We start from the raw sequence: 15,691 nt of genomic DNA on the forward strand, positions 1-15,691 counted from the left end.
GTTTTTTCGTAGATAATGTGGTTCGGGAGGAAGGTTTTACTATATTATAGTATGTCAAGTTATAAAGAGTGCGGGCGAAGCCGCGGGTGGAAAGCTAGTATTGTATTACGTTATATTCGTATCATTATACAAATTGGTCAAATGTATGTTTCATCGCGATACAGTGAAACATTGATTTTGAAATTAATGGGTCAGAAGTTGGCCATAAGATGATGCTTATCAGTATTTACTACTAGCGGTCCGCCCCGGCTTCGCCCGTGGTACATATTTACGTTTTCTCTACATAAGAACCATCCTCGTACTTCAAGGAATATAATAAAAAAAGAATTATCGAAATCGGTTCAGCCGTTCTCAAGCTATGCGCTTACCAACACATTTTGGGATTCATTTTTATATTATAGACTAGCGGTCCGCCCCGGCTTCGCCCGTGGTAGATAATATTTACGTTTTCTCTACATAAGAACCATCCTCGTACTTCAAGGAATATAATAAAAAAAGAATTATCGAAATCGGTTCAGTCGTTCTCGAGTTATGCGCTTACCAACACATTTTGTGACTCATTTTTATATATAAGAAGAAGATTAATAGAACGTGATGATCGCAACACTATTGTGTCAAATATTATTTGTGACACCTGTCAATCATATTCTTAATTCTTAAAATACGCATTTTTAATACAATACCTATTTGAATACCTATGTATGCGCTAATGTGAGGTCGCTACCTAGCGATAAGGCTGCCCTTTGCTTATTTAAAATGTATTGTTTGCTTATATGTTTTAATTTGTAATGCAATAAAGGATATTCATTTCATGTACTCTTTTTAAACCATAGAGTACGTTTTGTCCCATTCTAACGAAACAAGTTTTTAATTATTATTAATATATGCACATGCATGTGACTAATGATTTGCAAAATAATTTTATAGTCAGGAAGCGAAGGATCGCCATAATCAATGTTAATTACTAACGATGAAGTAAACACAACGTTATTATAAGCAAAATAATTTTCCTACACGTTGACATGTGAATGAATGACATCATAGTGTGAATATGTATTTTATTAAATAATATTACCATATAACTGCATGGATCAGTTACACTAAGAGCCCATGCGCACTAACGATTGTAAGTTGCCCGAAAGTTTGATCGGCCAGAGGATTAGTATAGAGTTATATGGCAGTGTGCATTTGCAGATTAAAAGTTGAACATCTGAACTATCGAATCCGAATGCCCGATCCCTATTCGATCAAACTATCGGCCAACTTAAATCGCTAGTGCGCAATAGCCCTAACTGTTGTATATTTCTTGAATTTGTTCCCCGGTAGAGGCGATTCTCTAAAAGACACATTTAGTAGTGTCAAGAGTAATTTTTTATTACATAACAGGAATCGATTCATGAAATTGATCTGTAACTAACCTATTCTGAAAAAGTTCATAGTTTTTCATAATAATAATTGGAGTTACGATATTGCATATTTTAATGCATGATATTATAATAAATAAACAAAAACGATATCGATTAATCAAAGGCTAAAAAAATGTTTATCATGTGCAAAAAAGTTTTATTTATTCACATAGGTAGTACATGTTATGTAGAGACGTAGTAATCTGTGGTAGAGACGTAGTTCGTATAAGGGCCGATTTTTCAATGCTTGGATAAAACTTACCCGTCCAATAAAGTATTACACGATAATATTAAAATGCCACCTGTAAACTGTCAAATATGGGCAATTAGAATACATTTTAAAATGGTAGTGTAATACGTTATTCGACGAATAAATTTTAACTAAGGATTAAAAAATTAGCCCTAAGACATATTGCTCTTTTTCTTTATAATTACACAAGTTTTAGGTCTATTTACTTATACAGAGGAAGTATATTATATATTTTTTCTCAACCGTATCTTAGTAAACAAACAGAATACATTTTTTTATGAGATTACCTACATTGTTGTTATTCATCAATATGGGATTATAATTTAAGAAGATTGAGTACTGCTTAAATAGATTAAACTGTTCGATAGAAACACAATATTTATAGAATTAGTATCGAGGGATAAAAAAATGTTGACTCTTGTTAGTTTTAATTTGTTTAATATTGCTCTTATTTTTACTCGTCAATTACTTTTCCTAAAGAATGAATTTATTCTTAATACTCTAAATATAATAATATCTTTTTATATTTAGAGTATTTATCGCAAAAATCTTCATTTCTGTTCAATGTATTAAGATTACGACACTAAGTATGTGAATAATGAAGGTTCAAATTGCAATTCACGATATAAATGTTGTTCTTTGTGTCACAAATAAGAGGAAAAAACGGTTAAGTACGTAGTAATTATCATAAAAAGTGGAAATCGTGACGAACGATCATCTCTAGATGACACTGTTGAGGGTTTAAATGTAATATTTGTATGTTGAGAAGATTATATTTAGAGTATTTATCGCAAAAAATTGCTTAAGGATGATTTAAATTCAAGCTTATAGGTTCGGAATGTTTTTTTGTATGGGTTATGTTTGGAATGTAGCTAATTGAAATCCTAAGTACCTACACTCTACAGTCACCCAAAATAGCATTTGTTGGCTATGTTTGGAGGTTGGAATGCGGAGACTATAAAGGATCTTGTCACTAGATATGCTGGGTTCTTGCCTAAATGTACCTATACCTAATATTGTATTGTCTGTGCCGAAATATTTTATAAATTTCCAGTGTTAAATTATTTTTCATTGTTTTATTATAGTATCTGCAATTGAAAATATGAACCTTAAATCACAGCACATTAAATTGGTGAAATAACAGAAGAATATTTCTGTTTTTATATGTTTAAAGTTTCCTCAAAGAGACTAACTAAACACTTGATGTAAAGCCCCATTTGGATACTTTAAAATCCGTTCAACTTCATAATTTTTTTAAAGTAGATCAAGTTTCAGGAGCCAGAATTACAATTTTTTTTGAAGCACCTATTTAATAATATCATTAGTACACAGAAATATCTCCTTGATAAAAATAGCTAGTTATCCGACTTAAAAAATGAAATTATACTACCCTAGACGGCAGTACCTGTCTACAAATATAACAGAAACTCGAGTACATGGTTTTAATCACGATAATGGGTGCATTTTGCTCACGATCTTGTCATTCCCACGGTATGAATAAGAAAGGTCTGTTTACGCCCAGCAGCCCAAATTGTTCATTTTAGTATCAGACCTGGGAATGAATGTAGGTTTTGTAAGCATCAAGGACGATAATATAATATGAGACGTTGTAACCGTAACGCTGCAAACGAACATAGAGCTAGAGCAAGAGTATTCTTGGGAATGAATATAGGTTTTGTAATCATCAAGGACAATATGTGAGACGTTGTGACCCTGGTACATTTACATTGAACATAGAGCTAGAGCAAGAGCAAGAGCATTCTTTCGTGATCTTTTAGTGTCAACGAAATCTCGTATTCAGTGTTGTTCAGTATTAGGACATTGCATAGAATCTTTTCGAACGCATGAAAGAATTCTCTACGCTTTTTTACGCTAAAATAATTTGATATAGTGGAGTAAGAATGAGCATTCGCTCGTTTTATGTAAATGCACGGTAAGATGGTATATTACCGTAGTAGGTAGCGAAGAAAGATTCTTTTAAAGTATGGAATGTGTATGAAAAAGCAACTGCCCCCCTAGTCAAGTGGCTTTCTGTTAGCGTAGCGTTCAATAGAATAGACTACGAATCTATGAGATTGACGTAAGCTGTAGATCCGTTTATCTACAGCTTACGTCAATCTCATACATTCGTAGTCTATTCTATTGAACGCTACGCTAACAGAAAGCCACTTGACTAGGGGGGCTGGAAAGAAAATTTATAGCCAGAGAGCCTAGTTATGATATAGACATACGAAGTGATTTCAAAAACTGAATAGTTTGCTAGATAATGTAAAAAGTAAATGTTTATGTATGTATATTGTACATAGTGTTATGAAGGATAGAACATTGACAACTATTTCATATGAAGTCGAAATAATAAGTGAATAGGTGGCCAAACAGGCAACAGTTATATTTTTAAGGGTTTCAAATAAATTCATGGTATTGCCGCCAAAAATGTGACCTATATTTCAATTCCTATATGGAATTCAACCGCATTGTGTTGTTCATGTGCATTCAGTCAATGCACCATGGCTTCGATGAATGCATCGTAAAGTGCATACAAAAATATAATATTAACGAGGTCAAATTCAAAGGTACGTTCATGTGGGAATAATGGATTTATATTTTAACTATCTTAATATATATAAATCTCGTGTCACAATTTTTGTCCTCAATGGACTCCTAAACCACATAACCGATTATAATAAAATTCACACACCATGTGTAGTTCGATCCAACTTGAGAGATAGGATAGTTTAAACATGTAGGTACCACGGACGAAGCCGGGGCGGACCGCTAGTTATATTATAAAGTTAAAATTAATTTAAATCTGGAAATGATCGTACATAAAATAATGAAATGAATGTTCTAGCATTAAATGAAAGTGACTCTATCTAAGTGTATTTATCTCTATTTTTAGTAGTTTTAGTATAGGTATTGTTTAGATGGTCATAGGTTACTTTTTATTGGATGGACAGAACAAGGGTGAAATAAATCTTGTTTTATAAACATGTTCCTTTCATAAGTTTTGGTTTATCTGTACTGATCAGTATAACGCTATTAACTGCTAACAAATTATATATTTTATGTTTGAAGTTAAGTGTTTTAAAAAGCTTATTTTATAGTTATACCAATGCATTTGCGATTCCCTTAAAATTTGTACAACCTTACTTACGGTCACTTCCGACGATTGTTCAAATCAAGTCACAGCATTGAAAACCTTTCAATTAAAATTCTTTGCGTGTCGTTTTTTAATTGGCAACTTTGAATGTTAAAATGCGTAAATGGTGATAAAATTTACTTCCGAATTACGTGAGGAGGTCGAATTAGATAAGAATCGAGAAAATTTAAAAGAAACAGCAACATATAGACTGTATATTCAAGTCGGATGAAAACTTTCAAGTTGTTAAAGCAACTAAAGTTTAATATAACAAATATACAAATACAATGTATATTACAAGCATCGACTCACGCAATTTCATCTAAAATCTAATAGATCTGCTCTGATTCATCGCTCTGATTGGTCTTCGAGTGATCTAGTATAATTTCCACTATAGGACTCAACTACTATATATACACATTGTCTATTTAAGAGGAAAGCAATTTGTTAAAACGTACCTTAAACGCTCTATTCTTTAGCGTTATTCTATTCCTCTGCCATTTGTCTCAGCCCCCTTGGCATTTTACTGTCTAAAATGCCAAACACTATTTTCAGCTTTACAATGTAAGTCTTAATGAATATATGTATGTTTCCCTAATTCTAGGAAGGTGAGGAGGATCTGGGAGACCTGTACCATGATGATGAGAACGGAGCTGCTCTGCTAATCAGGAGACACCCTAAACACGGAAAACTTGTCGTGGTGAGTTTATTTTTATCTTAGAATATAGGTTGAAGGATTTCTGTATGTAGATATGTTATGTTAAAAGTTGTATCATGTGGAGTACTCATTGAAAATAGCAACTATTAATCAGAAAAAATAGTTATATAGAGCAATATATAATCTCAGATATTGTTTTATGGATGGTTTTTTCCACTTTAGTAAATCGATTCTTGTGTATTTATGAGTAAAGTTTTAATGTAATTCCTGTTTTTGGCTGTTATATTTGAAATCAGTGTCACCTATATACAAGAGTAGGTAAGAATTTGTCTACCTCTATTAAAAACTCTAGGAGACTCTAGGGATGAAAACAAAACTACCAAATACAAACACCGATACATTTTGACACACATAACTACTTTATCAATTTAACCATTCATATCTGTGATAAGACTTGTCAAGACTAAAATTATGCAAATACCCATAGCTTTACATTAAACAGTGTTTAGAATGTTGATCACACACAGGTTATCCCATGCAGAAGTCACGTAAGCAAACATAAATGGTGACATTGAAGCGTGTGTGACACTCTGACGATGGATCCGTCTTTTCAGTTTAGTAAATCGATGTATGTAGAGATTTTAATGCTTGGTGTGTTGTTTGGCTGTTTATTAAAATAAATCTACTGAATTTTTCATGTTTACCAGTTAGTTGTAATACATGTTACGTGTACCTATGAAAGAGAAAATAAGCTTGCTATTGTACTTAAATTTAACGAGCGTTGTAGAGTTATTTTAGATTAAAATTGGATTTATGTTTTCTTTAATTGTTTATAGCAAGGAACAATAAATCTTGACTAAAACTGTATATGTGTCAAATTCCCTCCTCGTACACTGATGTTTTTTAGCATAATAAAGGTAGAGATATCCATTCATCATCAAACTTAAGCGCTTTTAATTGATATTAATGAAATTTATTTAATTAATATCATAACACATGACATATTAAACAACAATACAACAAATAGTAGCACACTTATGCAAATATCTAAAATATAAACAAATCACACATACACATTATCTTAAAGATTCTAAAAATTGGAGTCACGTTCGCGAACTGCATCATATATTATCCATATAACCACAATTATATGAAACAATGGGCCTGCAAGTGGATTAAGGACAGTTGCGAAACATAGCACAATGCCGGGAAAATATTAGTCGTCCATTGTGAGTGTATGACCACGAAAACGGAATGCCGCGCTAAATCTATACTAATATTTTAAAGCTGAAGAGTTTGTTTGTTTGTTTGAACGCGCTAATCTCGGTTACTACTGGTCCGAGTTGAAAAATTCTTTCGTTGTTAATATAGCCAATTCATCGAGGAAAGCTATAATATCATCTCGCTAAGACCAACAGGAGCGGAGCACTGCGGGTAAAACCGCGGAGCACAGCTAGTATCTGATATTAGTAAATAATAAAGGATATACTTACGAACTCTAGCACGTTACTCTATCAAGTTGTGATGTAGAATCTTTTTTACACTTTACCTTCCAAAAATAACACCAACATATTTACAGGAAGGCTCAATAGGTCACGACCTCATCATCAGGCCGATCCCTGACTCCATGACTGGCGTGGCTCCGGACGACGAAATGTTCCTAGACCCCAGCAGTATGGCGGATATGGTATCCATTGATACTGGCCTGCCACTTGGTGAGTTAGCTCAGTTACTAATAATATAGATGTATAATGAAGCAAATATAATAAATAAAATAAATAATAACTGGATTTTGTAATAGTGTGTTAGAGACGATTTAGTTAATTGTATTCTGTAGATCAGACCGTAGGAAGAATAAGAGATTAAGGTTAAGTTGCTAAATTCTCCAGACCTATGAAAATTTAAAATGTTAGAAATAACAATCATTGTTATTTCTAACATCGTTCCTTACCTCAATGTAGATGATAACTAGGTATGAATAAATGTTAAGTACAAATAAAAAAGCACAAAAAGCAGTAATGGAATACTGTTTTCCTCATTTTAATTGAGAAATTATAGCGTACATTCCTGATTATGTTATGACTTATATTCCAGAAACCAATTTAAACTGAGTGTGTTTAATTAATTTTGTAGGTTTAGTGAAAATTCACAATAGTTGCTAAAATATCTTTAAAATAATATATTTCCCATCCACCATCGAATATTCGAGACATTATAATTAACAAGATGGCGAAGACGAATTCATTCATAAATTGTTTTTATTACAAGTGCAATCAAATAAACGTGTTTCTATCTATTTTCCATATTTTAATATGTCTGTGTTTATTTGTAATATGTCAGATGGATGATTGATGTATTTTATTATACTAGTAACTTCGCAGTTGGTTTTTATTATTAGTTTTTTTTTTCACGTTAGTGGTCAAAGGTAATCCTACCTATAATGATTTGTCGATTGTATGGGTATTGAAAACAACGCTATAAAATACAATATTGAACCTTTTTATTAATTGCGATGCTTTTGCTAATGTTCAGTCTTTTTTCTTGATTCTTTATAATATGTTAGCCATCTAGAAACAATGAATTTGGCATTTTTATTCACCATATTTATAGAGACAGACGGACAGTAATTAAAATATTTACATAAATATCATAAAGTATAAAACATGAAGTTAGAGGAGACAATTTTGAACAGGTTCTCTTTTAAAGTTACTTTTTATGACTTTTTAGTTAGGTCAAAGAACTTTTTTGTTGAATTTCACATCGTGTCAACACGAAAAAAGATTTATTATATTATTGTTGGTAGGAAGAATACCAATGACTTACACAATAGCTTAATATAACGGCACTACAGTTATTTCTGACAATAATTCTTGCTTCGATTTTCGAATCAAAATATAAAATATAGCACTGACGGTGACTGGTAGTGGTCCTGCCATCCAAGTCAGAGGTCGTGGGTTCGATTCCCATCCGGGGCAAATATATGTGTGATGAACATAGATGTTTGCTCTGTACACATTTAAACTTAATAATAGAAGTCCAAAAAATATTTGCCAGCAAGATTTGAGGTTATAAAAATTAAATTACTTACCGCGAAATTTCAAGACAGTTATTTTGAAAACTACAGAAGCCGTGTCTGATTTTAAATTGCGGTATAACGCCTCTAAATGCTTTTTACGCGTGTTTGTATGTATAAATGTGTGCATTGCAAAACCGCTAAACAGATTATTTTTATCAGTAAATGTGTAAAAAGCTCTTGGATAAAATTATATAACTAACGATGCTTGATATGAATCGCTTCATAATAGTTAACGCTTTTTGGCTATATTTTTCTTTGAATAAGTTTGTAAATTGTTACATGGCTGAAAAAAATATTTTTTTGTAATATTATATCTTAATTGACGTAAGTTAAGTCAAATAGAACTTATTTTGTTTGTGAGAGAGCTTTTACTGACTTGAATCAATTTTCCAATTAATTTTACATTACTACCATACCACAAAATCATAAAACAGAAACTTTTAATTATTATAATAATATAACATGTCATAATATTATCAGATATTAAACCAATTATTTGTTACAGTAAAAAGAAACAAAAACGCCCAAGAAGAACTACAGAATAAGTTGCAAGGCGCCCAACATGTCATTATCAAGAGAGGTCCATCGTCTCATGACCATATGAGTGATTACGGTAAGATTTGTCTAATTTTTATATTAAATAAATAAATAAAAGCGAAGAAAATAATATTATCTACTGTTCAATTGTATGGAAAGTAGATATTAATGTTACACGACAAATTGATATAAAGACTTGTTATAAGCTCTACATCATTGAAACTTTTGATCATTTTTGCAACGGCCTAGAAAACATCATATACAGAATACAATTTTTTAATTATTTAAGTTCTTTGTAAACATTTTGGTTAGTTAATACCACCTATACATCATAATGCCTAAAAGATACACCAATCCATACTAATATTATAAATGCGAAAGTAACTCTGTCTGTCTGTCTGTTACTCAATCACGCCTTAACTACTGAACCAATTTGCATGAAATTTGGTAAAGAGATATTTTGATACCCGAGAAAGGACATAGGCTACTTTTTACCCCGGGAAATAGGATAGGTTTTATCACGGAAATCCCACGGGAACGGGAACTATGCGGGTTTTTCTTTGACTGCGCGGGCGAAGCCGCGGGCGGGAAGCTAGTATTAATATAAGAAAAGAATATAAAGATAAAGAAGGAAGATAAAGATTATTGGTCTAACTTTAAAACACCTGCTTAATTAAATTAATGGAGAAATTAAATAGACGAGATCCTTTGAATTTCGCAGATGATGGTATCACAAACCTGTTAATTAATGGAGTTATAAATTGATTTTATCCTAATTACATTGACGGCAGATAATAAAAATTAATGACACACGTGTTTTGGTAACCGCCATTTTTCATCACGTGTTCATATGACTGTTTTAGATACCTACTAGCTTTCCACCCGCCGCTTCGACCGCGTTTTCAAAGAAAAGCCCGCATAGTTCCTGTTCCCGTGGAATTTCTGGGACAAAACCTATCCTATGTGTTAATCCAAGTTACCCTTCGTTATTGTGAAAGAATAAAGAGTTTCAATAATTATATCATGAACACTGAAAGATTCACTTTAAAATCACCTCTAGTATAGGCAGAGTGTAGAGTACTATGCACGCAAAAAAAGCGTAACATACTTTTAAAGGTGTATAATTTTCGTAGAAATATGTATCTTAAAATTCAAATTATAAGGAAAACACATGAAAAACATATCTACAGCGTGCTTTTGCCTTTTGACTAAAAATACTTACCTACCTAAAATCTCTATTTAATCATGAAGGTAGGTATTGTTATTTAATCTGTTAAAGATATATTTATGAATAACAAAATTAATCCCTAATCTAATACATATTATAAAGGCGAAAGTTTGTAAGGATGTATGGATGTATGGATGTATGGATGTATGGATGTATAGATGTATGGATGACGGATGTATGGATGTTTGTTACTCTTTCACGTAAAAACTACTGAACCGATTACAATGAAATTTAGCACACATATAGAGGGTAACTTGGATTAACACATAGGATAGTTTTTATCCCGGAAATCCCACGGGAACGGGAACTATGCGGGTTTTCCTTTGCAAACGCGGGCGAAGCCGCGGGCGGAAATCTAGTATGCATATAATTTTATGTCTTTTATTTTTAACTCGAACTTTTCGTTGCTTATTAGTATTTTACATAACCAAATAAAAAAAGAAAGTTGTGTGACCCAATGTGTCACTGCAATGTCAAATTCATTAATTATTTTTTGTCTTTTTTAAAGAAATCTTTTATTTTTCTAAACCTTTTTCCATTAGAAGTTTCTGGTCAATTAAAATAGTAGAGAATGGTAGAGACTACGCGATAACGAATCTTTTGTATTCCAATTCATATTATTATTTATGAGATATTTTCAGTGTGTTGAATCTTCTTAGTAATCTATTCAGTTGACTTTTATACATTAGAAGCTTACAATAATAAGTATACGGATTTTTCTCTCCTGCTTTCATAACTCTCTCAAATAAAAAGGCACCTAAAATGGTATTATTTTTTTCCATGATCGATCTATCGATCCATCTAAATTCATCAGATTGCATCCAGCAGTTCAAGCATCAACAAATAAGTATATAACAATGGCCAAAACAGGAAAACCATATCGTTATGCAATCTGTTACCTAAATAACATTTAAGTACCTACGTGATTGTATGATATTGCCATATAAGTTTGATCTTGATCAGATGTAGTTTATACGTGCAAGGTATGTGACCTGTGTTACATAAAATATCAGATATGCATTTTATTGTTGTTATTTGTGTAACAAATTTTTGTTTAAAGCGAAAATGAATTCATCTGATACATAATAATAATATGTGAGTGCTCAAATAACGGTGCAATTACATCAAACGAACATAGAGAACTATGAATAAGAAAGGTCTGTTTACGCCCAGCAGCCCAAATTGTTTGTAAATTAAGATTTTAGTATGAGAGCTGGGAATTAATGTAGGTTTTGTAATCATCAAGGACATTGACAATTAATATGACGGTGACGGACGTTGGGACGGTGCATTTACATCAAACGAATATAGAGCTAGAACAAGAGCATTCTTTCGTGATCTTTTAGTGTAAACGAAAACTCGTATTCAGTGTTGTTCAGTATTATAACATTGCATTGAATCTTTTCGAACGCACTAAGAACAACTATAGAATGCTCTACGCCTGTTTACACTGAAAGCATTTGACAAAGTGTGGTTAGAATGAGTAAATGCACCGTGAGGTTATCTAATGAAAAAGGACTTTCAGTTATTTAAAAACTAGATTTCCGCCCGCGGCTTCGCCCGCGATAAAACCTATCCTATGTGTTAATCCAAGTTACCCTCTAATCTCTATATGTGTGCTAAATTTCATTGTAATCGGTTCAGTAGTTTTTACGTGAAAGAGTAACAAACATCCATACATCCATACATCCATACATCCAAACAAACTTTCGCCTTTATAATAGTATTAAGATATAAAACAAAATATCTGAAAGGTAACAACAGACTTTATCTAATAGGTATTTATGAAAATAGTAAATACAATGGAATTAACTTGATTAGAAGTGCGAAATTAGTTAAAAATGCGATATACATATTTAGATTGGTTTCATTGATGACGATGTCTGCATTGTTATAAACTATAATCAAAATAAACTTAGCCTCTCAATGATGTGCAACTTAAAAAAAAATCATAAGTGTGTGTGCCGAGCGCACAGTGTCAGAAGTGAAACTTATTTGGCAAGAATCAAAGATACAAAATCGTCGCCTTACTTCATGGCGATATTGCTATGACGCGACCTTGAAATTTTACTCTCAACGCGCCTAACGAAGTTTTACTTCAAAAATATAATAAAATTTCTGATTTTTGGTTTTGTCACCTTATTATTGTTAGAAAAAATAATTAGTTACTAAATCGTGATCATAGCTGTCGCGGGAAAAGCATAATAAAGTATAGATTAGCAAGACAAGATGGCGGCAAAACATGTTTTTTAATGTCGTCTTGGCGGGACTGGTTATTAAGCTGCTATGATAATGAAACTGCTGTTTTTAATTGCTCCTAAATATGAGATAAGACGCCTGCGAGTCTATTACGAAGATTGACAATAATATTGAAAAAAGAGTATTTTGATTGTTATGCAAGGTTCTGTCTCGATAGACATGTGCCACGTATAATTAAAGGGTTTTAAACAATAGAAAATACCGGAAACTTTTTGTCGAACTGTTTAATGTCCTTATACGCAAAAAAAAAAATGATTATAGAATATCGACATATATTATGGTATGAGCTCTATAAAGAAACTTGAAAAAGTCTCTATCGCAACTTTAAATGAGGAAAAATGCTATTTAAATATTATTAAACGAAGGGACTGTGTTTCCTATACGTTCATTTTTTATGTACACATATCGGAAAATTTTTTATTGATTAAACAAATCCTTAGTTAATACTACAACTGTTTCGACAAAACAGTGAAATTCGAACAAAATCTATCTCACAGTGAGTAGTGACCGGTTACGGAGAGGTCATAAGGTCACCGCTATATTACGTCACCTTCATTATACATTCACTGGACGTGATCAAAATATTAACTCAATAATCCATAATTATAGAACGAACCGGGGAAAACCGACTTAATTAATTCAGAATTTTAAATGAAAAAATCCGCGCATTGTTAGCTAGCTCGTATCGTCAATTTTCATTAACATTTTAAGCTGTTTTTTTAATAGATGACATGATAGGACCATAGATAATATTGGCATAGATAATATAATACTATATATATATATTAGTATGAAGAGTTGCTATATTGTAAAATTATTAATAAGTAAATAAAAGATTTTAGCAGTGCTCTAGCACAGGTGTAACAAAATGTTTAAAGGCATTTTTAGTAGCTTCATCATCGCCATTTTATGATTCTGTCAAAAAAGTAAGTTCTTAGTATATAAAAAGGGTTGCGAAATCATAATATTGAACCTTCATATGAAAAATCACGTGCCGTAACCACGTGACTGGCTTTCCAAATAATTATTATTCAAATATTCATTAGTGTTTGAATAAAACGTATAGATATTTATTTCGATGGACACATTACATTGATGATAATTTTATTAATAAATATTTTAATAATATTGAATAATAATAAATTAAAAATATATTTTATTAAATTCTAATTTATCAATTCCATCTTATAGGTAGTACCACAGACTAATAATATTATACTACGTGTAATACCTATTATAGTCTGACGCAGGTTGAAACCGTAGTTACCGATTGTATCGCAATTTTTCTCGAATTTTAGGTAAAACAATGAAAATTGTTTTTGTAGCTATAAGCCTAGCTACGTAATATAAAATTATACTTCGACTCTGCGTTTAATTGCATTGTTTTATGTAAAATCTTTTAAAAATTGGAGTCATTAAATTTTCCTTTTATCTGGCTACTTATAAGGCTACGAAGCTACAGGTTGGAAACCTTTATGAAAATAAAATAATTATGATATTTTTTTTTGTATCGAAAAAATATTGTCTATTTATTGTCTTCTAATGTAGTGCAAATTGCACAATCATTCGATTATAAATTTATCGCAGTATAGAAAATGTTCTCTTCATCATTGTGTAAAGAAATTGTCACATTAAATGCATTTACTTATAAATACAGCACATACAATATACATCTTCTTCTTATATATAAAAATGAATCACAAAATGTAAGCGCATAACTCGAGAACGGCTGAACCGATTTCGATAATTCTTTTTTTATTATATTCCTTGAAGTACGAGGATGGTTCTTATGTAGAGAAAACGTAAATATGTACCACGGGCGAAGCCGGGGCGGACCGCTAGTATTATATAATATTTAATTGTAAACTAACCAAAATACGAAAATTTTTGGTATGTTGTTGTCAGAGGCTTCGTTTGAACTTATAAATTGAAAAGGCATGAAACGGCATTTTTTACAATTTATTAAAGCCGTGGCTTTTTACTTTAAGCACAGAATACTTAAGTGTAGCTACAATAAATAAATTCACTTTGCATATTGTATGCAAATTCTTGGCATCTCTACTATAGAGTCATACTACTATAGAGTCTTAGAATATAAACGCATTGCAGTAGCGGGCATTATTTTCAGTTTTTAATCATAAACGATCCTTGATTTCATTGCAACGTATGCATTAGAAGCCCATAACCTACTATTGATTACGAAACAGCTGTAAGCCCGTTGCAGTTAATAATTTGATTATAAGATAACAATTCAAAAGGCTACCCCAAAATCGTGTATAACTCAAGTTTATGGGCGGTATTATATCACGATGTTCAAATAAATTACACCTATTTTTGTTTTGACGCAAATCTTCAGTGGCATTTACGAAACGGCGCCAGTAGGTAAAGTATTATTTATGACTGCGTATCGCGATTCAAGATAACCTGTTCAAATTGTATTTAGTCGCGTTTTATTGCTTTAAATATATTCCTAAACCTTTATGTCCATTGACTGTTTTATTATATGATAGGTTGTAGGAGGGTCGATAAGTCATAACCTCTTTGGTGGCAAATGTCAAACGTTAATGTGACAGATCGCTGGCGAAATAAATTCTTTTCGCGCTTTTTTGCACACGTGTTCAAGCTTATTGGAATGATTCGTTTATTTTGGTTGTGTTTAATTTAAAAGGTTAATAATTTCAAAGTTGAACAGGACAATAAGTGATAAATCATTATTGTTACATCAGGTTAAAAATACTTCAGCTTGGACCATAAAATTTATTATTCCCACTTTAACCTTTTTCCAAACTATGGGTCGCTGATGAAATAGCATATTCAACCGTTGTTTGATGTAATATGAATAAATGAAAACTTTTTTATCCGAATCACTGTACTTAATCTCTCCATCAATGCTCTATTTATAGTTATTTCATGAATACTATATCATATAATTTTACTATTTTAAAGACCTTAGATATCTGATTAATTACATTTTTCACTGTTAAGTCCAACATAGAGCAAAAAATACATCGCTACACCGTAGCGCTATAGTCCCTACTTAAAATGAGTTATATAATTTTTCCAACAAAAATTAAATATTAATTTCCACCTATCATAACTACACAATACACATAACATCAACATACCATTTATTCTTTT

The 15,691-nt window shown here is 31.7% G+C and overlaps 1 protein-coding gene across 2 annotated transcripts in view; it reads left to right on the plus strand.

Moving 5' to 3' along the window:
• The window catches only part of sona (sol narae metalloprotease), a 115,354-nt gene that overhangs the window by 84,924 nt on the left and 14,739 nt on the right, over positions 1-15,691 (plus strand). For both annotated transcript variants that reach the window (XM_089710778.1, XM_089710777.1), the window contains exons 4-6: positions 5,400-5,495; positions 7,033-7,168; positions 9,035-9,142. In XM_089710778.1, the coding sequence (XP_089566904.1) occupies positions 5,400-5,495; positions 7,033-7,168; positions 9,035-9,142 (340 nt within the window). The remainder of the gene's footprint in view (positions 1-5,399; positions 5,496-7,032; positions 7,169-9,034; positions 9,143-15,691) is intronic.

Source organism: Colias philodice, chromosome 25, assembly GCF_061535455.1.
Source record: "Colias philodice isolate Cphi_HAF_F1 chromosome 25, ilColPhil1 Martin Lab GWU primary, whole genome shotgun sequence".
Taxonomy (NCBI): Eukaryota; Metazoa; Arthropoda; class Insecta; order Lepidoptera; family Pieridae; genus Colias; species Colias philodice.